General features: G+C 43.4%; 1 protein-coding gene and 1 long non-coding RNA gene across 11 annotated transcripts in view; one reads left to right on the forward strand and one right to left on the reverse strand.

Moving 5' to 3' along the window:
* The window catches only part of fbrsl1 (fibrosin-like 1), a 276651-nt gene that overhangs the window by 179101 nt on the left and 72969 nt on the right, over nt 1–24581 (forward strand). For all 10 annotated transcript variants that reach the window (XM_040028516.1, XM_040028511.1, XM_040028512.1 and 7 more), the window contains one exon: nt 10507–10536. In XM_040028516.1, coding sequence (XP_039884450.1) covers nt 10507–10536 — 30 coding nt within the window. The remainder of the gene's footprint in view (nt 1–10506; nt 10537–24581) is intronic.
* On the reverse strand, nt 1839–4096 carry LOC120731501. Its single transcript, XR_005695377.1, has 2 exons — nt 3727–4096; nt 1839–2496 (listed from the first exon to the last, which is right to left on the reverse strand). It is a non-coding gene; the product is annotated as an uncharacterized LOC120731501 (long non-coding RNA).

Raw genomic sequence — 24581 nt, forward strand, 5'->3', positions numbered from 1 at the left:
AAGAGAACACAAGGGGAGCGTGGGTTAGGGGAAAAAATAGGAAAGGATTTAAACCCCGGCTCATAAAAATCAGTATTATAACAACATTAATTGATGCTGCTGAGTACCATATGTGACGCCATATGGAATAGCTGCCCCAGAGGCCTGCTATAATAGACAGCCTGCAGTGGTGCACACAACTTGGCACATTTACAAACAAGGGACGTCCCATTAATATCAAACACACAGACTGAGCAAGAGACAGTGAGAGAGGGAGTGAGAGGGCATAGGAGGGAGGGAGGGAGAAAATAAGCAGAGGGAACCGATTTAGTTCATGTTTTATTTGGTTGCCATCTTTAGACCTTTTGTTTTTGCTCATCTCATGTTATCTTTTTTTTTTTCAAATGAAGACATGTATTATATGTATATATAAATATGCATGTTCAAACCCAGCCTCTCTAATCTCACTGCTCCTTAATTACAGTAATAAATTGCCCCTCCCTTTTGGGTTGATCACATCACCCTCTGTCCGCCCAACGGCCACTCCCACCGCAGATGCCCAGTGTTCCTTTCATCATACACACACAGACACACACAGACACACACATTAGCAGATGAGGTGATGTATGGCACCTCGACAAAGGTGGCGTTAGAAATCTCTGTTTAACCTCCAATCTTGAAGCTGTTATTTACTGCTGGCTTAAGATGAGTTTCCCGTCCTTGTTGCTCGCAGCACTGATCCCGACATAGATTGTGTTTATGTAATGACAGTTAGAAATGTATTTAAAACAACAGTAATGAACAGAAAATTCATGTTGGAGTTTTGAGAGTCACAGCTTTTTATTTAGTTTCCTGTTATAGCGAAAATCTGCCAAGCGCAGTTCATGCATTCATATATTTTCATAGCTGAAAGTACACGACTAATCAGCCGATTCTTACTTTCTCGTTCTGCCACATTCTCCTAGTTCTCTAAATTATAATTTGATCACTTGTTAACCCCAAAAATGTCCAATTAACAAAGATATTAGACCAAAATCATCCCATTTAAAATGGCGAGAGTTAAAGATTAGCAAAAGATTAGTAAATTATTACTGCTAAATAACAGTTTTAGCACATGTAAAGCACAAAACAACGTAAATTGCAACAAAACATTTGGGCAGTGAGGTGGCTAAAACTGCAGTTGAAGCTTTTATCCCACAAATCTGTGCAAATGTTCCTTGTGATATCATGTGATAGCATCATTACTCCTTTGTATGCCAGGGGCATCTGCAGACAGACATGTATCCAGCTACGTATAGCCTGGATGCACATCCATCCTTTATATGCAAGGCTCTTCTGACTCTTCTGACATGCCCAGAGCAAGTAGAGAGAGAGATCCTTATGAAACTGAGTTGTCAGCCATTCTGTTGACTTTCATAGAATGTGAGGCGAAACAAGAATAGTGTACAGCTGTTTCCTCCCTGACACAGAGGGAGGCAGATGAAGAGCAAAAGAGGGGAAAAGAGAAAGAGGGAGGGAGGGAGGAAGAGAGAGCTCTCCGCTCTGTGATGTGCACTGATGTAGCTGGAGCTCTAGGTCAAACGCTGCCAGTGTTTTGTGTTCATCTTCGTCTCGTCTCCCCAGTGCTCCTCTAAATTATTCACAGCCTGAAGTGTGCAATGTGGCTGCCTCCTTCTTTCCTCTCTCCTCCTCCAGTCTAGATTCCTCTGTCTTACTTTTTTCTGTTTCCCTTTCTTTCTTTCTCATGTGACAGCTTGTTTCAAAATCCCCCCTCCCCAACCCGTCCCGCATCCACTCATCTACCATCACCCACCCATCTTTTATTAGTGACTCCATCTCTCGCACTTCTCCTTTCATCCTGGCTTTCTTGCTTGATTCTCCAGACTAGACTCAGTCATCCCTTTTTAGGTGGGTAGGCTGCCAGCTGTTAGTATCAACTCCTTAGCTGGTAGCTCCTGCTCTCACTCGACATCTTTCTGCCTCCCTCACATCGATCTCGTAGGATCTTAGATGCACTGGTCGGGTTGACAGCGAGTTCTCCCCCGTCTGATTTTCTTTATCTGAGTGACTTGTGAGAGAAAGTGCGCGCTGAATCCTCAGACCAGTCTGTATCTCAAATTAAACATGTGCCTGTTAATCATTAAGCTTTTAAGAGACTACCTGTCCTGTAAACAAGAAAGAAAGTAACCGAGGCAAAAAAATCAATGACATGGCAGGGTTAGGGTCACGCAGTTGTCGTCCATCAGAGTTTTTAGTATTTGGTCCTTTATTGTCTGTGGGCGTGTCAGAATATAGCAGGCATTGTGGAAAAATAACACTGTTTTCATTGGCTGCATTATCAGATTTTATCCATACTGCAAAAGCCCAAGGGCAATGCACACACAGTACATCTGTCTGCAAGTGGGAGATTTTGTAACACATTATTATTGCGAGGTTAACAAGGAAGATGCAAGCACTGGTATCAGATCCTGTCTGGACAGCAGGGGTTGGAGGATGAAGTGTGCCCCTCGTGGCTACCTGAGGAGAGAGCAGAGCAAAGAAAGTAGTTGAATCTAGTTCCAGCTATTGCCACAGGACACTCATTTGTAATTCTGTACCCTGCCTATAATAACGTTTGATCATTGCAGAGGGGGGGACGGGACGTAAGGGAGCTGAAGGTTTCGCCCTCGCTCTTTGGCCTCCCCCCCTCCCGCCGAACCCTTTACCCGCCCTCTTGCATTTGCTGTCACCCAGTATGAATGCCCCCTCTGGCCCGATGACAAGTCTAGCGTGAAATGCTTGGCTGCCCCCTGAAATTAGCAGTAGAGCCCCCCGGCGGCACATGCTTCTCATGACCAGCACACAGTGGGCTGCCGCCAGATTCTTTTCATTATGGCTGTGGCCTGCCAGCCCCCTGACTCTACCTCCTTCTGCCTCTTCCTCCATCCCACCCTCCCTCTCCTCCTCCTTCCCCCTGTGTGTCAGCCAGAGCTCAGTAAACAGCATCTGTAGTGCTCATCACATTACTGTCGTAGGGAGGAGACGGAGAGAGTGAGAGCCAAGTTCTCTGTGGGGATTGCTGTTATGCCTGTGTATCAAAGTGTCCGCATGCATATAAGTATTTGCATGCGTGTAGTATTTTATTTCATGCGAACATCCACAGTAGCTCATATGTATATGCACATATATTGTGTGCACATGTCTCTGTTGGCTTCACTGGATTAGCAAAGGAGAGAGAGTTAGTAGCAGTAGTACAGAGCGAGAAAGAGTCAGAGAGAAGGGGGGTAGCAGTACAGAGCAATGCCTGGAGGCTCAATCTGTTCCTCACTGAGCTATATCAGTGTTAGAGACGGCGGCTCGGGCCGCGGGGAAGCCTCCACTCGCTCCATCAAACTGTCAGGCAGCCAACGGAGCTGCACAGGGAGACTCTCAGCTGCCCCCAGGGCCAGTTCAAGTCAACATCCCATTTCCTTGCCTCCTCGCCTAATTTCTCCTACGCCCCGACTTAAATTTCCAATGCCCAGTGTCTGCCGCTGCAGCTCAGCAGCAACAGGCCCAGGGCCATGTCAGAACTCTGGGAGGTACCGAGCGTTGCGCGTGTGTGTCTGTGCACGCTAATTTCTGAAGGCAAGATAGCACTAGCTGCAGTCAGCAGAGAGGAGAAGGAGCTGCGGGGGCCCCATGAAAGACAAAAAAATAAAGAAATAAGTAGAAAAAATAAAAAAAACATAAATCAGTGTTTTATTTTTCTCTCTCGTTCTCCCTTACCTGTATGCCCATTTTTCTTCTTCAGCTATATTCATAACACAGTTGTGTATTCCCTGTCCCATCAGATTTCTGGCAGTTTCCTTTTTCTCTCTGAGCTGAATAAATGCTCCCTGTTCTCTCATACATCTGCCATTACTGTCTGTTTTCCCGTTGCCAAACTACTCCAAGGATCACACCAGCAGCCCAGCCAGCTCTGTCCCTCCCTCAGGGTTATCCTGAAAGCATGGGGAGCAAGGCAGTCCTCTAATTTAGTGAAAGGAGGCGGGTTATCATCGTCAATCTGTCCACCCCCCCATCTCCTTCTTGCTCGTTGACCTCACCAAATACCTTTCATAGAATTGAAACAGAGAGCGTCCAGGTCTCAGTGCTGTTTACGTGGACTCTGGGTAATGTTAAAGTCTGCTTAGTGTGGTCCCGGGCAAGAACTATATCTTTCCTCACCTCAGCTTGATTTACATGGCCTCTACTGGCTCTTTACTCGAGTGTGTCAGTTCTAAAGCAGAGACCACGGTGTGTCTGGCTAATGCAAAGAGCATTTTCTCCGACCCTGTCTTCTTCAATCCCCCTTCACTATCACTCTCTCTCTCTGCCCTCTCTCAATGGGCCTCTGTGAAAGGAGGTTTTGCTGAAGTCCTCTCTTGTTTGCACAGCCAATTCCAATGTCCCAAGCTCAAATATGGTTTTGCGTGAGAGCCTGTCTAGGTCTGCTGGTCGATATCATTTCTGCCCGGTAGAGCTTTTTCTCTCAATCTTATTCCCCGCGGACCCTACATCTTCACTGAGATCAATACTTTCCTAATCCAGAGCTCTAAGGCTGACCCTGGGTAATCAGCTGACTTCCCATGCTGCCTGCTGAGGAGGTCAGGGGTCAAAAGGCTGTATAGATTTGATCCTGTGATCAAATCGCTTTGCTCGGTGGTGCTTTCAGATACAGCTATTAGGGTCAAGATAAATTGCTTGATTTTTTCCCTCTCCCTGGTTGTGAAAGTTAAATGCAGTGGTGTGTTTTTGCTATGAATAGCATTAATGCACCAGACTCCCTGGCTTTTTACCCCATTTAGTTTCAGCATAGATACGAAATTATTAGGTTTATCTGATCATCCAAAGATATGAAATGAGTAATTGATTTTTTTTTTTTACTATTTAAAGGTTTTTTGAACACACTTGCATGATTACATATATATGTAACCAGACACCATCACAATGGCCATGTATCATTTACTCTACCGTTATATATATAAGCATTCTATAGTGTTGTGCTTTGGTTCAGCCTGGTGCTTCACCACTCATCCATAGCTCTCATCGTCTGGAGCACAGGCCAAGTGCCTGGCCTGGAATTGCCAGTTCCCTTTCATTAAGCTTTTCCAGTAACAGGACAAGCAGTTGTTTGGTTAAAGATTGCATCTGCATCCGTCCATCTTCAGCCCACTCTTTGCCCGACTGCTGACCTTCCCCACACTAGGGCTCCATCAGGCTCCGGCTCACCTTGGATTCAGTCTCTAACCCTGATTTGTTTTGATTAGCACTATGGAGGATGGCATTGTCCAGCTCTTCCAGGCAGATAGTATCATGAACGCAATCAAATCTGAACTCTCCACTGAGTCATGACAAAGGGTTAGCACATAAGAACATGCAACTAAAATGTCCTGCTGATAAATTATGAAAGATGAGTTGAAGTTAAGCTTTGCCGCAGGGCCAGTGAGACTTTCAGATCTCCTGCTGATGTTTCAGCCCAAACAGGGGGTCCCCCGGTGGACTTGAGGCTTTGCATCCAGACCCCGTCAGAATGGTCATGACGCCTACGCTCCCACACCTCATCCCAGTATCTGCAGGAGGGAAATTGCAGGAGAAAATTGGTGTTGTTCCACCAGTATTCGACACCGCTTCCGTCCGCGACCATCTAAATGGACCATTACCTCCTCTGTGTGCTCTCACTCCAGGAGATCCGGGTTTGTTAGAGGTCTTCTTTTAGAATCAGGGGTATCTCAGTATATGTGCCTGGAGAAATGTCTTATAAATTGAAGCCATTTCTTCCACCGCTGTAGACTTTTGCATCGCGGACACTTTAACTTTATACATTTGGATAAAACATCAAGAAAAGCAGATGCTCTTTCGCTGCTGTCGTGATGCAGCGGCCATCTCCCCGTCAGTTAATGTTGTTTTGGGCCTGAATGGAACACAACTGGTTGCTTATCAGGAGTTAATTTTGCTTTAATCCAGTTCCTCGTCATTGCATCTACAGTTATTAGATATGACTGTAATTTAGCAGAAACACACCTTACAGTGACTTTGAAAAATTACAGCCAATCAAGCTTTTATCACGAATAGTATTATCAAAGCACTGACGCTTTTATGCTCTCCTCTTCTGCTTTTATTCATTTTATTTACTGCTTTATTTATTTTGAGAAGGAAGTGACAGTGGCACTTTAATGCCAGCAGCTCTCTCCTGCTCTCTCTCTTTTTTTCAACATTTCTTGCAGCAAGCACAGGCTTGTGATCAGTATTCAGGAAGACAGTTGTTGACGCCATGCCAGCATTTGCGTTGCTGGGCAAGTTCCTCTTCTGTTCCTCTTTCTATCTCTGAGGCAGAATTCATGGCAGACTGTCCTCCGAGTGTGACAAGTGGAACTGTGTGATTAATTTGGCCAGTCGTTTTAATGTGCTCCGGGATGCGCAACGCTTATTGTCTTCCCCTTGCACGTCTATCAGAATCTGCCAGAGAAATGTCCAGGAGAATCGAGACATCCATCCCTCTCTTTCTGTTTTTTTCCCCCCTCCCTCACGCTACTCTCTTTCTCAGCCCTGCCTCATTTCAGGGCTGAGCTACAGGGTCGTCATGGGGGCTAGCCCAGGTCGAGGCCTGGCTCCAGCCAGGGCCGCTGGCGGAATAAATCTCCTGTCTCTGAAGTGTTGAAAGCTGTGTAAATGTCAAACGCGTTCGTCTGATGTGCTGGCTGAGGGGAGGAGGGGTTGGAGAGGAGGTGGAAAGCTGGGAGGGAGGGTTTGTGGATGAGCCATCCACTGATTCTGGTCCCCCGTTGCCCTTCGTAGCTGGCGGTTGCCAGGTGCAGATGTTGCTGCTTGCTCCATGCCTCTGAAGAACTAGCCTTTTTTTTTTTTTCGTTTTTCTTCCTTTTTTTTTTTGAGGTGGGGGGCGGGGGGTACTGCAAGAGACAGAAAGCACCAGGGGCTTGGCTCCTGTCAGGCAGCTTAGTGAGCAGCGTATCTTTTCGATTTTAACAATGTCCCCTCTGACCACCAGACATGCTGTTTAGGGAGGCTTCTGTTTGGGGTTGTGGTTTTGCATTTTCATCATTTGGCTTTCTTGTACCTTCTTGCTGAAAATTGTTTTCCTCGTGCAGACAGTCAAAAGAAGCATAGGGTGCTAAACGACGTAGCGCTGCTCTCGCCAACAACAATGCGTGCACAAACACGAGCCAATCTTGGACTTTTATTGTGTTTCTTTCTTTGAATGGACCAAGTGTTATAGCCCAACAGGGCAATCACATATGGGCCTGACAAAACTGCTGTAACACTGCCTATCCCTTCATCTCTATAGCATCCCCCCCGCCTGTTCTTACTGTTGTTTTGTTCCCCTCTTTCCACCTACCTCTCTCTCCCCTGCTGTGCTGTGCCTCTCTCTGTCTCTGTCTGAGCCCTAGCTACTATTCCTCTCCTCGCTCTGCTACAGTGCATGCTACTTGTAAAAGGATAAGCACCATGCTGTGCTCTTTTGATATTATTTTTCCTCCTCGCCAGCTCCAGCCTTGTGAGGCCTCATATCTAGTGTCATGGCTACTGCTGCAACAACAAGGCCAAGCATGCACCCAGGGAATAGACCATGCCAGTTGTTCATCTCCATCACCTACGGTTTAAACTCGTCCTCAGTAATAGAATGGATCTCACAACTGCTGTGAGATGGAAGTCATCCGTTCAGCTGCATGCTAAGAATACATTTACTCCATTTTCTGCAGGGAAGGGGTAATGTTAGAGAGTGGATCAATTTTCTTTTCTTTTTTCGCAATTCATAGTTAGATGAAGATGGAGAGAAGCATTGTTTTGAATGTGATTTCTTCGTGGTAAAATACCAGAATTCTGAGGGAACAAATGGGTGATGATAACAGGTTGTGATGTGCTCCTAACTACCAGTATAGAAATGGATTGCAATTAATTTGTCTGGAATTCACAGCCTGAATGGAAACTGATTGACATGAATCCTTTGCCACTTTCTCTTCTTAATGCCCGGCACTTTGTAATGATTGTCTTTTGACAAGCAGTAGTTCAAAGAAGAGAAAAGAAGATATTTTGTGTAAAAATGTGTCCAATATTTTCATTTGTTTAAGTACTCTGTGTGTGTGTGTGTGTGTGTGTGTGTGTGTGTGTGTGTGTGTGTGTGTGTGTGTGTGTGTGTGTGTGTGTGTGTGTGTGTGCGGGGGAGGGGGGGATCTTTTAGGTTAATCCTAGAGTGTTAAGGTCTGGTGGTCTCTGCTTTTGAAATGTGTGGTGTCGTACTGACAGATCCCCAAAGACATCTATTGGATTTAACCTGCTCTCCGAATTATATAAAGCAGCTCTTTCTAGTGCAAGTAGAATAATTTACAGATGGTGAAAATTTCAGATTTTATTCAGTTAAACAACAGAGAAAAAAAGTGTTTGAGATTTACCTAAATTTCATCACATCTGTGTAAATGTAGGCATCTACACTGAGAAAAGTATTATGTTATATATAAATGGCACATGAAGCAGAAAAAATATCATTTCTAGTTGTTGAACGTATATGCAAAGGCCTGGAATTTGTAGTAATGTGATCAAGATATAGGGTAAGTTGTATATCACTAGTAGCTTAGCTCTGTTCAGGAGAAGAACCTCTTACAAGCTGTTGCACATTGCAGTGGAAATCGCAGATCTCTGCAGTCATTGATTTAACTATGATTTTTACATCTTATCAAAGAGTAAAGCTTGAAAGTTTCGTTGAGCTATAAGTGGACCTTTTAACCAGGATCAGCCTGAGCACATGAGCAAATCCACCAGTAAACTGCTCAAAAAGAAGAAATATAGACATGAATCCCATCGAAAGGCAGGAAAATTCTTACCACTATTTATATTGAATTACTTATTGAAAAGACTATTTTCCTTGTGGTGTCGTTGTGTGTACTATTTAAGCAGTGCGTTTGCCATTCATGACTACACTCTGTTATTCAGAGCATATACTTGTTTTATACCCTCCAACAAGTGTATTTTCTTCCTGCATGTCTGGTATAAGTAAACACACACATCTTACAGGGTTGTTAGTGATGACTCTGCAGCCAAGGACTCCTACCAACCTTTGGCATTGCCTAGTAGGATAAGCTATTGGGCATGGACTCACCCCTGAACCCACACACTCACACACATCCCCCCTTTCTCCTCTCCTGAGAGATCTTGGCCACCGAGCCCTTGTTCTGATTACTCTCGTTACTTAATTATACATTTGGACCCACCACGCTCACGACAAAAGGACACTGTGCCTCCATTGACACAGCTCCCTCCTCATTGTGCTCCACTTTGAAAGGGAGTCAAACAAAATAGAGAGGGCCCACTTAAATATGTTGCCACAGGGACTTAATTGACAGATTGAAGGCAGTTTTTTTTCACCGTCGTCCTTTCTCCATGTGGCTCTTTGGTTGAATTGCTCTGTTCCTCATGCATCCTGCTGTGAGGTCCAGTGGGCCTGGCGTGGCAGCTCAGCCACTCCTGTTTCCACAGCTTCTCCATCTTTGAGGTGTAACCAGCCAGGAGCCGTTCGTGACAAGCGAATGTTAGACGCAGGAGCTCGTAAGGTGCATACAAGTTCAGGAATGTTGCAAAGAAAATCAAACAAATGCTGTTAGACAGGGTTATTGACTTTACCTTAACTTAACACATTTTTCCAGAGTAAAGGTGAAAATAATTTCCCGTATTTGTGCGAGTTTAATCGTGTTTTTATTATTTGCCAAAAAGAGTTTTGTGTCGGTGAACATACCAGGAATAAAAGGCCGGGCTCTTGGTATTTGCAGCATTCTTGTCATCTGTTTGCAAAAAGTGGCAAGGTCTGACTTTTTTGAAATCTTTTTCTTTGATATTCTTTTTACTCTTTTTGATATATTTGATCCCAATCACTGCATATTTCATTGGTGAAATTTGAAGTGCTGAAGACAAACCATTTCTCTTCTTGACTGAATGGAAGGTGATTTGGCCTTTAGCCGTGCTAGAACAAGGTACATTTCAGAATACAACCTCTCTTGTTATTCAGTTCCTTTATCCCTGTAGAAGACTGACATACAAATTAAAGACTGGTTTGTCACACCACGGATTTGAAATACCACACTTAATAGGCACTGTGCTGGAGAATTCAAAGAACCTACGCTCTCTGTGTCCTTGAGATGCTATCGTCCAATTTTAAAGCACACTTAAAAGGCTAAATGACAAGCTGCAGCTGAATGCCAAGTCACTAAACAGACTCTTTATAATAGAACCCCGTGCAAAGTATTTTCATCCTTTGCAAATTTAAAGCAGTGAATTTGCGACAGAAACACCAGAAAGGCGTTTTGTGCCACTGTGCTCCTTTTGAAACTTGAAAAAAACCTCTTTCAGACTACCGCACTCTCCTTTCCCTCTTCATCCTCTGCCGTTTGCACTGAAAGCTGACAGTGAATGAGAGGTTGCACACAAAAATAACATCTGCACTGATTATGCTACTGGGGTGGGGAGCCAAATGAATAATTCCTTATATTTCCTGTGTCTGTCTCTTTTCTGTTACAGTGTGACAGCGAGAGTGACATTGACGACAAGGTAAGACTGCTTTTCCTGTGTTTACTCACCCAGCGCATGAAGAATCGGAGAGTTGTGAATAACAAATTTGAGCTCTCAACTGAGAAAGGGGAGATAGTCATAGTGTATTGTTAGCGAAAAAAAAGATAAGGGGGTAAAAAGCAATGCGCCTGGTCCCAACACTGTTGATCATTTGAATCGTACGGAGCATGAAAGTGACAAGAAAAATGTTGCACATCAAGAGACTGATTTTCAGTGTTGGTTTTCTGTTTTTTATGAAAAGACGCGGTACCTATTATTTTTGGAACACTTTATGCACAAATATTTCCTACATATGCCTCCTAGCTTAGATCGTAGTGTGTGCTGCATGCAGTAAAATCTGCATTTAATCTATTCACAAAGCACATAACACCTTTATCTGCTTCTAAGTTACTCGACAGCAGCCGGAGTTTGTAACGCGTGTGTTTTATTTTCAGTATGATGAATGACAGATTTACAAGTTACAACCAGAATGTTTAACAAGATCGTTCAACAATTTCATTTAAAATATGCTTTAGTTGTGCTGCTAACTAGTAACACCTTGATTTTCTTCAGAAAGCGTTGTCATCAGGTTACCAGTTCACAATTTGACAGATGTAGTCTATCAGTTTCACCTCTGAGTGTTTGTAATCATCTCAGAGGTGGTTGGCTGATGGCAGGCACCTGGTTACAAGATGAAACGCCTTTGGGGAACCTTACGCATCCTAATTCCTGCACAGTTTAGCAATTACTCTCTGGTAAATGAATTTGATAGCATGCCTAATCTCCTGTAAGCTTAGCTCCCAGTTCTGTGGAAATGTCTGCAGCTCTCCCTATAAATAATACATTGATAGCAAGCCCAATTTGCATTAACTGTAGCCTGGCAAGTCAATAGGCTTTTATCTCTTCATTTAAGCGAGGAGGAACCGAGGGCACGAGCTAGTTGACACGACAGAGAGATGTAGCAGGCCTGTCAGTCTCCATACGGCTCCCTGGCAACACTGTGGGTGGAGGAGAGAGGGAAGTAAAGTAGAAGGAAGTGTTTCCTTCTAAGGGTTTTTGTTTCCTCTCGGTTAATTGAGACTCGTTTTAATTTTCAGTATTGAAAAAAAAAAGTTTGGTACTACAGAACTAAACATAAAGATGGGCAGGAGAAAAATCAAGAAGCGCTTTGACAGTTTTACAGAAACTCAGCTGTGTTTCTGTGTTGTTGGTTATGTGTCAGCCTGTCTGTGGACTGGGACGCAATTCAAGACATGGTAGACTGTTAGACACTGCTGCCAAGTCTGATTGTTGAATTTCGTGCCAATTATTTCACAGTCCAAGAGCCAGATTGTAGCTTCACCTTCTTCTCAGACTATTTTTCATTAGTATGTCATCAGGAAGTGTTTTAGCTTGAGAAATCTCTGGAAAAATAGTAATGCCACTTTTATTGCACACCAGTTTGTGCTCTCACTGTGAGAAACATAGTCAGTGCATATTTCTGTAGATGTTAGTGCAAAAAGACGTCTCCCTGAACAATCAATGTGAATCCTAATCCATAAGCAGCAAAGTAATACTGCAAGTGAAAACAACTTGTGAAAGTTACTATTAGTCAAACTATCTAGGCTTCAGTGTGGTCGCTAGCTTGTTTTTGTCTGTCTCAACTCTTAGTTTCCATTCTCAGTTCTAAGTTTTTTAAGTACAAGTTTCATGTTTTGTCAAGTCTATATTAAAGCAATACTGACTTGCCCATATGTACAGTGAAAGAGTCGTCAGTGTTATTATTCCTCTCGTTCACACACTGAAGTTGACTCATCTTAGTGGCAGTGATAGGGAGCAATATTCACACGCTTGTTGTTTTCAGGTAGAATAAAATGAACTGCAAAGTTCAGATGAAACTAATGTGCATTTTTACACATGACAAGAGCTTTATAAAAATAATAAAACAACATTTTAAACATAAAGATAGTTTTTAATACTTGGATGAAAACGCTTTGGAGTCAGTGAATGATTCGTTTTCCTCTGTCGAGAGCCTCTGCCAGGCCTTCACTGCAGCCACCTTCAGTTGCTGCTTGTTTATGGGTCTCTGCATTCACTTTTGTTTGCAGTAATCCAAAACCTGGCTTTTTTCCCCTTTTTTTTTAGCTGCCAGCTAATATTATTTTGACTTCAGCAAGCAACATATGGTAGGAATGCAGCACTGGAACACAAGAACCTAAAATGTATGCATACACTGCCAGTCCATAGTTGATTGTGGACTGGCTAGTCACACAGGACTATACTCAAAAAATGATCATCTAACTACCTTATTGAAGAATGAAACTAAAAAATAATAATAATAAAAAATTTTATTAGATAAGTAAAAACGGGGGCCTCAAAAATAAGTGTCAAAGTGTTCTGTTCTTCCAGTAGTGGTAAAGTTCCATTCCCACGAGCAGAGGTATTGACTGTAAACAAAAGATTTCTCCTAAAGCCAACAGGAAATGTAACAGAGCAACGGCATAATTCCAAAACTACGTTTCGCTCTTTCGCTGTTGTGGATTCTTTGAAAAGTCTCTGTTAGTGTTGACGTGTTTTCCAAGCGTGCAAGAAGAAAAGAACATCTGGATAAAGGCTATAGCAGCCCTGCCCTTTTTATTCCCTCAGAAACACGTATTACCATAATCAAGGTGATGAGAGTTGCGAATCATCCATATCAAATTGCAGAGGAAGGGAGAAGAATGGGGAAAAAATAATTTGACAGGCCATCACCAAAAGCAGGAAAAAAATATGACGGTGTAAAAATTGGGTTCCATGAGGAGAAAGACAAACACTGTCATTTGTAATTGCCTGCACTCAGGATAACTCGACAGTGATAATTTTCTGCAACGTTTTGCTAAAACAGGTGCCAGCTCCTCCCGAATCTTTCCAGTGAAAACAAAGGCTCCTTTCACATCAGATTACCAGGCACCTGAACACCCACATTGTCGGGATTTCACAGATTAACTTAATTAGAATATTGCTTCCAGGTGTGCCCCCAGGGTGCAATCAGTTACACTGTATTTAAATAACACTGACGAGTTGCTACAGCAAAGTCAGTTTAGATTGCTGCACCTTGTGGAACTCGCTTGCATCAAAGCAATGCTTTGATATAGCACCCAGTGGCGTGTTTCCAGAGCATGTCAGATTTGAAATCTTTAGCAATTGCCCAGTCGTTTCTAGTTAAGTGCGAGGGTGCCCTAAGAAATAGCTTCATATAGATGGGCCTGCCTTGATGAAACAAGCAATCAGAATCTTGGTATAGTGTTCACATCGTTACCAGTGTTTGTTGAGAGGCCTGTCATGTGATGTCATGTTTGACAATGAGAAGTATTCAGTGTAATTTTATATAATATACCCTTGATATTGGCTCGTCATATGCCTGCACCTCAGAGGCATAAAACAACCCACAAAATTAGGAATTCTTAAGTAGAACAGTCTTTTCACTGTGTTTACTGTCATTAAAGCAACGGTTAATGTGTTTGCACAAAGCTATGCTAAATTTGAAGCTTGCAAAGAAAGTAACCACAGCTTAAATAAGAAACAGCGTAGCAACACAGAAACTAAAGGTATTCACGTGAGACTGTGCTGCACACATGGGAACATCATTCACTGTTAAGTCTGGATCTAAATACTTTGAGCTGCTAAAATGCTCTCATATGCCCCAGAACACGTCTTAGCTCTGCAGAAAGTGGGCTGAGTGATTGGTTGTGCTTGTAGAATGGGACAATTAGTGTGCAGTCACAGGGTCAATGTTGGGTGAAATTGTATAAAGAGTTTCAAAAAAAATTTATTTTTATAACACCAAATCGAAACAACAGCCATCTCAAGGCTCTAAAGACCCTACAATAATAGACAGAACCCCAGCAGTCAGCACTTGGTGACAGTGGGAAGGAAAAACTCCCTTTTAACAGGAAGAAACCTTCAGCAAACAACATGTACTTAAAATGTAAACAAGCACATTTTTACGCTCTTTTCCCCAACAACTCATCAAAATCCTCATATCACCAGCAGTAATATCTTTCTGGCTCCTAACCACTTCATGGATTTCTTGTTTCTTTTTGCTGATTTATCACTTGACAGTGATATTAAGCAATTTAGTAATTAACTTAAACCGTCTTTTAGTATTACAGATTTCTGCCTCCATCCTTCTGCAATGAATGAACTTTCCAAACTGGCCAGTCTCTGACACATCTGAGGTACTTCAAGTCAGGACATCATTTTCTTTCATTGGAGAGCCATGGAAAGAAATAGAGTGGTATTTTATCCCTTCTCAGTTTGTTCATGCACTCTCCTGGAGTGTCATCCTATCTCCATTAGGCCTCACTTTGCCATCTTCCCTAGCTCCTCCAATTTCCCTGGTATTCTTTCTCCTGTGCAAATATTATAGTGGCCTGTATGCGAAACATTAATGCAGCAGCCTCAATGGCCACACTACCACACAGCGGAGGACACCCCGGTCAGCTAATTCTATTTGGTCCTCTTTGCCGAGCAGTCATTCAGCAGAAAGTGAATCTGTCTCCGAGGGAGTCTCCGAGGACCATTACCACATCCTGTCAATGAGTTCTTTTATGGCTCTGGTGTACTCTTCTACCAGGCCAGCACATGGGCTCTGACTGACACATTAATTCCCCCTCTACGTCCATATCTTCCTGCAGTTTGCAGAATGAATGCCATATCACCACGTCTCAGCGACTTATCATTAATGGCTCGTCGGCTGGTGGTATCCTCCCAACTGAAGCGTTGGAGGTTACGTCCTGTAAAGCTGGCAGTACTCGCACAACATTAACGAAGGATTGGATGGGGATCAAACCATATATGTTAACAGCACCATTGCCTTCACCTCTCTTATTGTTTTAACATTATTCTCTTCTTGTCCCTGGTCTTTTTCATTCACTGGCTACTTCTTAATTGCCTTTTCCATTGTTCATACTTTACATCTTTTCCTCCGTCACCATCTTGAAAAAGGAAAGAAGCCAATAGTAATATATATGCATGTAGATATAGCCTCCCCATTCAACTCCCAGTGCCTTGCGAGCTCTAGATTGGTCTCCAAGAGTCATCATATTCAATAACAAACAGGGCATGCACCGGCTGCTGACAACCTGAGCGTTTTTTATGGATGGAAAAAATGGACCGGCTTAATGTTTCGACACAAGTGATCATCCGTCCTCATCTCTTTAATGAAATTAGATTAAGTGCACCTGGGAAAGAGCTGAGAAAGCAGAATGCCTCGCCACCATCTTTAGTCTAAAACCAATTTGCCAGTAATATTCCTTTCCCCCCAGCTTGGGAATCATCGTCCCTGATTTAAAATGGAGGAAGAACGAGATGAGACCAGAGCTGACTGGTTGCATTCAGCTCCCCACAGGCACTGTGAAATTAGAACTGACACCGGCAACACAGGCCTTAATATGGAGATGTCATTTTTTTCTCTTCTTGCTTTTGTCTTTCTCTCTCCTTCCTCGTCCTTCATTTCTTCCTCTTAGTCAGTTAGTTCCTCCTTTCAGGATTGTTTTCGCTTTCTGGCAGAAAGCAGAAAAGGGTGGAAAATGTGGAGAAACGTTCGAATCAGAAGATTAACCATTCCCCCTAATTTCAGTATTGTTTGGATGTAAAGCTTCCTGTGAGTTTATGGATTAAGGTTAAGATTTAGTTTATGCTATAATCAGCTTCTTAGAGGAAAATAATTCTGACTTTTAGCTTTGTACGCTGGCCAGAAATAAATATATTCTTCATTAGTTGGTCTCATGATGTTTATTACATCTAGCTGTTACAATGTACCTGGAAGCACTTATCTCTTTGATTGATATTGGGCCGTTTGCAACATGCTCTCATTTATGGTCAGCTCCAGCTCATATGAGCTCTGCAGGCTTCTTTTTTTTTTTTTTTGAGTGGTTTTCAAGCAATGCATCTGTTGCACATTTAGTGCACAAGTATGCAGTTATCAGAGAGCTCACTTTGATTTGCCTCTGAAGTGAAGAAGGACACATTTAGTCTTAGCAGCATATGATGCGTGTGTATTTGTGTAGCTTAGAAGCAAGTGATACTAAGGGCACGCTCTGCGGTGAAAACCAGCCCCAGTGCATGTTGGGAAGAAGAGGCGTGATGACAGAGAACGACTTGGAGTTTCTGCAGGGCCAGCCAGCAGACACGGCCAACTGACATCAGCAAAGACAGCTTGTCACTAGCAATGCATGTCATACAGCAATGCAGGGACAGTCAACGCAGCCGTGGCATCACCGATGTGGCATCCAATATCCCGGTCCAGATTCTTTCTTAAAGGTTAGCACAGATGTTGGCATCGCAGATGAAAATAGAAGGTCTGTGGCAACCAAAACCACGTCAGCCACTAAGAACAAGGGAGGTATGAAAACATAACATGGCATCCAGACTGTAATCTTCTTTCACTTACTGCCGTCTTTCAGCGAGGCTGTTTGTGTTGGCAGAGAGTGTTAATAGAACATAGTTGTTCCTTTGTTCTGTTAAAATCATAGCACACACCCTACCCTCTGTCTCTGGAACAGCAGTGCTCTGCTAGCTCTTTGAAAAAAAAGAAAATCCCGTCACCACTCAGCCATGTTCAACAGCTTGTGATCATTGTTATTGGGGGAATTATTGTTGCCTCGATGAACACCAGGTTTTGCTATGTGTTTTTCTTCCACCCGGACTAGATCCATTTTTAGAGGCGGTTTTCTTCAAACACTGTTTTTCCCACCTGAGAGCTCCGATTCTGTAATAGAAGAGTTTTCAGCAACGGCCAGGTGAAACGCTCGATTGAACAATTTTCTGCTAGAGATCTCGTCAGTTCAATGATACGGTAATAGAGAAAGCATGGCACGCCATATCAAACAAGACAAGTTGTGAGATTTTACACCAGCTGTGATGTCACAATGCATAGAACCGGTACTGCATCAAAGTATTTGGATCTGTTGGGAATAATGCTATAAGTGCACTGCGTTATTTGTTATATCCATGTTTGTAGAGAATATTTTTAGCAGTATACATTTTGAAAAACAAACTTTTTTTTAATTAATAGTTGCATTTGTAAGTTAAAGAAGATTTCAGCTTGGATTGGAAGCTTCACCCACAATTTAATTATTTCGAAAATAATTAAAATTAAGTCATGTTGAGGTTTATTTATAGGTCATATGCTTCTAATGATGCGCTTTTACAACAGTCACTTAATCAGAAGTGAAGTAATCTCAGTGCATTTGTGTGACAAAACCTTTAGCATGCGGCTAAACTCTCTAACCCTGTGCTAAGTGTGTGTCCACTCTGCTCCAAACCCACATGGCACAGAAATCATTGTTTTTCAAGTGGCCTCTGTTTGAATAACAATCCAAGCACTATATACATTTTTCCACATGAGTAATAAAAGTAAAATTGACTCCACATTGGATACAGATGTTCTGTGGGAAGCGAGTAAGACACAAATGTTTTTGTGTATGTGGATGTAGGATTTGAGCGTTTCTGATCGTGCATAAACATAATGCCAAAGTGGGTTTTTATTCAATAAACATGGTTGGACTGTAATTACTTACACATTTCTTCTGGCTGGAAATGGAAGACAGACTTGTGTGCGTTTATGCTGGCGCACCAAGACTCTGTCTCAGCCTTGGCTTGTCTGCACGAGGCCGCTTAATGCAAGAGGACTCGCTTTTCCTTCACAACAAATGACATATGCATTCAGGGATAAATATAGAATTCCCTGTTGTTATTAGGAATCAGTACCATTCTGGGTAATGTTTCCCTGAAGAAGCCTTGTCTCCTCTTTGCCCTGGAAAATGAGTAAATGTAGTTTAGGCTGACTGTGGCTGCAGGAAAATAAGAGCTCCTGTTCCTTTTAAAAAGCAGCCAGTCAGCAATGTTGTGTGACACACTTTTTATAGAAATGTTATAAGAAATATCAACACGTATTAAAAAAAAAGTCCCAAGCTATAGTTATTTCTTGAGGCTCTTTATTTAATCTTCAATTACATACTGAGGCCAGGTTTCACAACCTGTATGGGAAGGATCAGTTGCAGCCCTCATAATGGTGATGACGGACAATAAAGAAAGTGAGCAGTGAGCAGCTTTCCCACCGGCTGAGAGAAACATATACCATCGTTCTTTTGCTAACCGAGTAAATCTAAACACTCAGATGCCTGTGGACGGCCTGGTGACTGCCAGACCTGAAGCGCCGCAGGTCCTCGCGTCACTTCGGCTCTGGAGGGAACTTTCCGTGGGCGAATGTGTATGTGATGTGGAAAACTGAGAGCCCCGTAGAGTAGAGGCCTAAACAGGGGCCTGCTGTCTTCAATTAAACCAGAAACCCCAGCCATGGCAGTCCCCTATGCACAAAAGCAGTCTGTGATGTGCACCAGTCAGAGGACGAGGTACAGGGCTTCAAAGATTGAAGGAGAAATAAAAAATTATGTCTTTCCTAAAAGTTAGCAGGAATGTGGAAGCAGGGGGGGAGAGCAAAGCAGGCATTAATGATGGCTGTCACTCACGCTCACTTGCCAGTTCCTTTTCCCTCTTCGTATCGTTTTGTCAAGCTTTAATTAGCGAACACACCTGGACTGTCTCTGAAGTTAACTGTGGAACATTGCCTGCCATGGTTTCTGTGGGCACTGAAGACCAATTTCATGCAGGGCACATTGGCACAACTGAAGCTGATATGCTTGTCAGTTGCAGCTTGACACACAGAAGCGGTATACCAGCTCTTGGATATGTATGAGGTTTAGGAGCTACAGACATCGACCAGCATTTGAACGGTCTCCCTGCCAAGCACCACCGACACAGGCGGCATGGGCATCCATTAAATTAATTTGACTTCATTAGTGCAGACCTGCTTGGCCTGGGGTGCCCACAGAGATGCCAGAGGGTGGGAGGTAGGGGGCTGGTGGTTGAGTGGCATCAGCCGCTGTGCTCTGAGGAGAGCGAACACATGGCACTGACAGGCGGAATATGGCCCCAGTTCTTACACCGGGACGGCTGCCAAACAAAGGCAACATGCGTCACTGGCTTTAGGGGAGCTCAATCAACACCCGGTTGGAGTATTAACGCCATGTGTGCCGTGCCACATCAGTGAGGAGGCCGCGGGTCGCCGGGCAGCCTACAAGTCAAACTTGTGCACACAGTGAATGTGGCAGAGTGATATGATACAGGGACGCTGCCAACGGGTTGACCCACCGCCATCACCTTTGTGTCTGCTGCCAGAAACGCTTCGTATTATGTTATAAAGCTCACGCTTATTATTGTTGTGTTGTGTGCACGGTTTTAGCTTGTGAGCGATTAAATCATGCTCGCATGTCAGCAGGACTGAGCCGCACAATACTGTGCATGTTTTGACGACGTTCAGTCTAATGTGCGCATAGAGCTGGGCGATGTACGATTTTTTCATATCACGATATGTTTTTTTCATTTCAGGCGATAACGATATCTATCACGATATAAGCCAAATAACTATATTTGTAAGATTTAAATGTGCCGTTGCTCACAAGTAAAATGTGAAATAATCAGCAGCTTGTTTTGATTTAAATATTTATTTCCCATAATAAGTTCAACAGGGTAGATGTACTTAAGGAACATGAGACTTTTTCAGATAAATAAAGGCAAATATTGCAAACTACACAAAAGGCAGCCGCTAAAGCGTTTAAGTTTCAAAATAGAACAAACGAAACAGACTAAACTGTCAATTCCACTTAGAAACAAAATATTAATTCTAAAAATAAATCTTAGTTTGTTTTACAGAAGAACAGACAAAACTGACTAACTTTTGTCAATATCAAATAAACTGAGAACTAAAAGGAAATTCTCAATCTCTCTTTGTTGTATAGCTGAGCTTTTCAAACAGTTTTAACAGTTACGTTAGTCTGACAAAAGCTGAATGACGAATTAGCGCTTCCAGTCAGAGACTGAGCATGCACCGCTTTACTGTATTTCCAGACCTGCTTTTGGCACAATTTACAGTGCGCGCTACTCCTACCTTCACCTACGGAGCTTCTGTGGCTCTTCCGTTCAACAATCTCTCCGGCGTTGGAACCATCATCGGTTTTCTCTTCGGTAACCTTCGGTCACGCTCTCGGTTGATTTTTCTAGTCGGCGCACTCATTTCCTCCATTACCCGGGCGGCACGGCGGCTGGCTGCTTCCCAAACAAATACACATGTGCGGCTTGGCACTTGTGCTGTACGTAACAAGTCACGTGACGTGACGCTGCGGCTGTGATTGGTTCGGCTCTGCGCTACTTAATTTGGATTGGCTGTTCTTCTCTTTTTTTTAAGAGGACAAGAGAGATGAGGTCTATCGCAATAGTTTAACCTTTCTATCGAGAAAAAGTTATTTCGCGATACGTATCGTTATCGTTCTATCGCCCAGCTCTATGTGCGCATTTTTCGACAAACTACTATTAGTACTAATGGCGAATAGAATTACTGTTCCAAGCACTTCTCTGTATGATTGATAACAAGCTAATGTCCTCAGTAATGAACAGATATTACTGCTTTTTATCTAAAAGTTGATTTGATCTGGATCTGAAAACCTTTTCAACTCAGTTGCACCAAGCTGCCAGCAAAGGTGATAATTTTGCTTTGACTTAGATTTCCTGGGCTTCCCTGTAATTGTTTGTTAAAGAAAACAGCGAGGTCACATGCCTTGCTTAAAAGCACCTTGATAGCACAATCTGCATCCTCACAATCCCACCTACAGCCACCTTCTGGAGCTGACCTTAGCTCTGCTCGGAGTGGTGCACCTGATAAATACAGAAGTGTGGAAATAAATAAAAAATAGGGGGGGTATTAAGTCCAGATAGGACTGGAAGGTAGCCTGAGGGTGGTAAGTGTTCTGCCTGACAGCAGTGAACACTTTGATCAGTGAGGCCCGTCTGAAGATCGCTTCCACATCTGCACAGGGGGAACGAGCTGTAAACTGCCAAGAAGCATTTTAATGACAGTTGGATTATAAAATGAAAGAGGGCTCCAGATGGCAGGCAGTGCAGCGGCTGCGGTTCGAGGGGAGGCTGTTTAAACTGCTTTTTTATTGATAAAATATGGGGTGAAAAATTGTGCAAGGCTTATTAGGCATCCCACTGTGATGTTGCTCAGCTGGCCAAGCTGTTCAGCATGGCCCTCATCCAAACATGCCTCCATAAATTTTTAGCAGTACCTTTAAATCTGTAAGATCCCTGCTTGTTAAGTTCACCCTGGCTCCCCCAAATCCCCCACACAGTATTTGTCCTTTAAAAGACTTGCTTGTGTCCTTTATTTGTGAACCAGCAGGATGTTACCAGCTCAACGTAGACTGAGGAGGTGGGAGGACAGGGGTAGGGGGTTCCCACATAACGTGCTCATTATCGTCTCCCTACAGCCAGAGTTTACCCCTTAAACAACTTAATTCCTGTATGATTTCATTAGCTTTACTCTCCGAGTAATAAAACGAGGCTGACCTTATTAATTCGAGACACCGTGGTTATGTCTATACTTAAATACACAGGGTGCTGTTCAGGGCAGAAATGCTCATCTGGGCTTTGACTTGTGATAACTGGTTTCAATAGTGGCTAAAAAGCAGAAATGGTTGGATTTAGTGTGGATCAACTTCCAATAAAGCTCAAATTGCACGATTAGTAATCTGTATCACTAGTTTCAGTGGAAAATGCGTGAGCGTGTTCAGTAATGAAACCCTTTTCAGGTAAGTCATGCTGAGGCTTCATAAATGCACATGTGGGGACGAACTTTGATCATGTACGGGGTGGAAAAGTCATGTTATATTTGTATGTAATTACTAGTGATGTTGATTGTCATCTTCCAAATATCTCTCGGTCAGTTAATGTTACCTTACACTAAAGTGGCCTAATGCATGTCTTTGATTTGGAGCTCAAATTGAATTTGCTTGAAATGTGAATAGGCCTCATTCACAAGCTGAGAAGAGGCAATGGTATCAGTAAAAGGGATCGCTAAAAGCCGTCTTAACTCCTTCAAAATCTATACATGTCACATCTATGCCTTTCACTCGGGAAAAGTGGGCCCTCTTCCGCTGAGATATGTTGTTATCCATGCTCTCACTGCTAATTTAAAATCCATTTAAGCTGATAGGGTGGTTGACTGAAGCGGCGTTTTAATGCCCTCGCAGAAATTGACATATACACCGCTTTTCCTACCTTCTGAAAACAAGCTGTCCCCATTTATATTCCATAACTACCACTTCAAGGCCAACTTGCCGCGCCCCCATTCCACCCTCACGCCTATCCGTGGCGTCAAAGACAATTACTGTCAACATCACATCAAATTACAACTGTTGGTTTGCTTGTTTGTCTCGTTATGTGACTTGAAAACTGCCATCTTCTACCCAGGGAAGGTCCCCTCCCTCCTGCTGTCCTCCCTTTTGCCCACCCTTACGGGTCTACACACACTGACACGCATAAATCCCAGCGCAGAGAAGAGAAAGGACAGGCAGCCGGCAGCCTAATGGACTAATTTGTAATTGCGATTGAGAGGAAGCTGAGTTGTTGGATGTGTCATAATTTGACAGCTCCGAGCCGGACCATGACGCTTCAGCCGCAAATGTTTCCCTCCCCCCTCCTTTCTTTCCCACTCCTTCAAATGCTTTCTTTCTTCCCCTCCACGGAGAATAGTCAGAAAGGAAGGTGATGGGAGAGATGCTTTCGGCACATTCTGCTTCTCAAAGCTCCTGGCTCTGTCATATTACTTCTTTTTTTTCCTCTCAACCCAGCACACCGCCACACACACACATATCCCCACCACCTCTCTCCTCGTTCTCTACCTTCACACGGATCCCCTAGGATAGAATAGGCAAAGCATCTCTGAGCATTCAGATGCGTTTGAAGTGCAGGACAGATGGGAGGCTCGAGGGACTGTAAAAAATGAATCGAGGCTAGTAATAGGAGAGATGTTTTGAATCCTCTCCTCCATAAGTTATTTATCAGGGGCCCTTAGTGGTAGAGGAAGACTTCAGAGTGCTCCCTTAATGTAGCATCTGATGACTAGTAGGGGGGCTGTTCCAGGAAGTGCTGTTGTAAAACAGGAGGAGAACATTAGCAGGGAAGTCTCCCAGGGCCCGCGCAAAAGAGAGGAACAACACACAGGGCCACTCTTTCCCAGCATGCAACGCAGGTCAGAGAAGGAAGGTGTACCGCCACCGACCCCCCCGCCAGCCCGTGTTATCAGATGAGTCACAGAGCAGGATGTTCTGTGCTATGATTCCCACCAGGCGAGCCACAGCTGAGTAGACCGTGTGCTTCAGATAGTTGTGAAAACGAATCCGAATCGAATCGACTGATGTGACTGCTGAGCGCAGATTTTTTTATTATTATGATTGCCTGTTAAATTTTTTCCAATTTATTACGGCATTTGTAGCAGTCAGAGGAACAGCAGAGTAGTATGCCAGTTAAAGTAAGTTACTGAATGTAGCAATTTATGTCTTCAAACAAAGAGACTTCACCTTTGACCTTCTTTGGTCCACAGCTTTAGAGACAAATTGTTTTAACCTTTGGGTTTGATTAATTAAGGAGTTTATTAAAAATGTTAACATGACAGGAAGTTGACATGAACTGCTTCACTCTGCAGTATCAGAAGCAAGCACTAACTCTCCACTATTTCTTATTTTACCAACAGGAAAACAATACTGACAAAACAACAAGGGTCTCACCACATTGTGTATCACTCCAGTAATGGTCCAGGCCAACCAGGGAAGTCTCCAATCACTGGAGACTAATGGCCTCTGAACTGATCACTCAGGTTAATAAAGACCAGCTAATGACATAGCTGCTTCGTTTGTGTTAATTGCTCTCTGCAGACCTCTGCCATGGCCCGCGTCTCCCGAGCATCTGTCACGAGGCATATTCCCCGACACAGCTCAGACCCTGGCCTCGGCCCCAAACCAGGCACGCCGCCAGACACAGTTGTCCGCTGGTGTCCTTTTACCGCGCTAGGGCGAGGGGTGAAAATACAATGTCTAAGTAATGTAAACTGTTTGTGTTGGCAGACTCACATCCTGTAACACTTGATGTGTTCACAAGTGGATTTAGACCTCAGACATATGTTGTCA

This window comes from Simochromis diagramma, unplaced genomic scaffold (genome assembly GCF_900408965.1).
Source record: "Simochromis diagramma unplaced genomic scaffold, fSimDia1.1 OVJJ01000781.1, whole genome shotgun sequence".
Lineage (NCBI taxonomy): Eukaryota > Metazoa > Chordata > Actinopteri > Cichliformes > Cichlidae > Simochromis > Simochromis diagramma.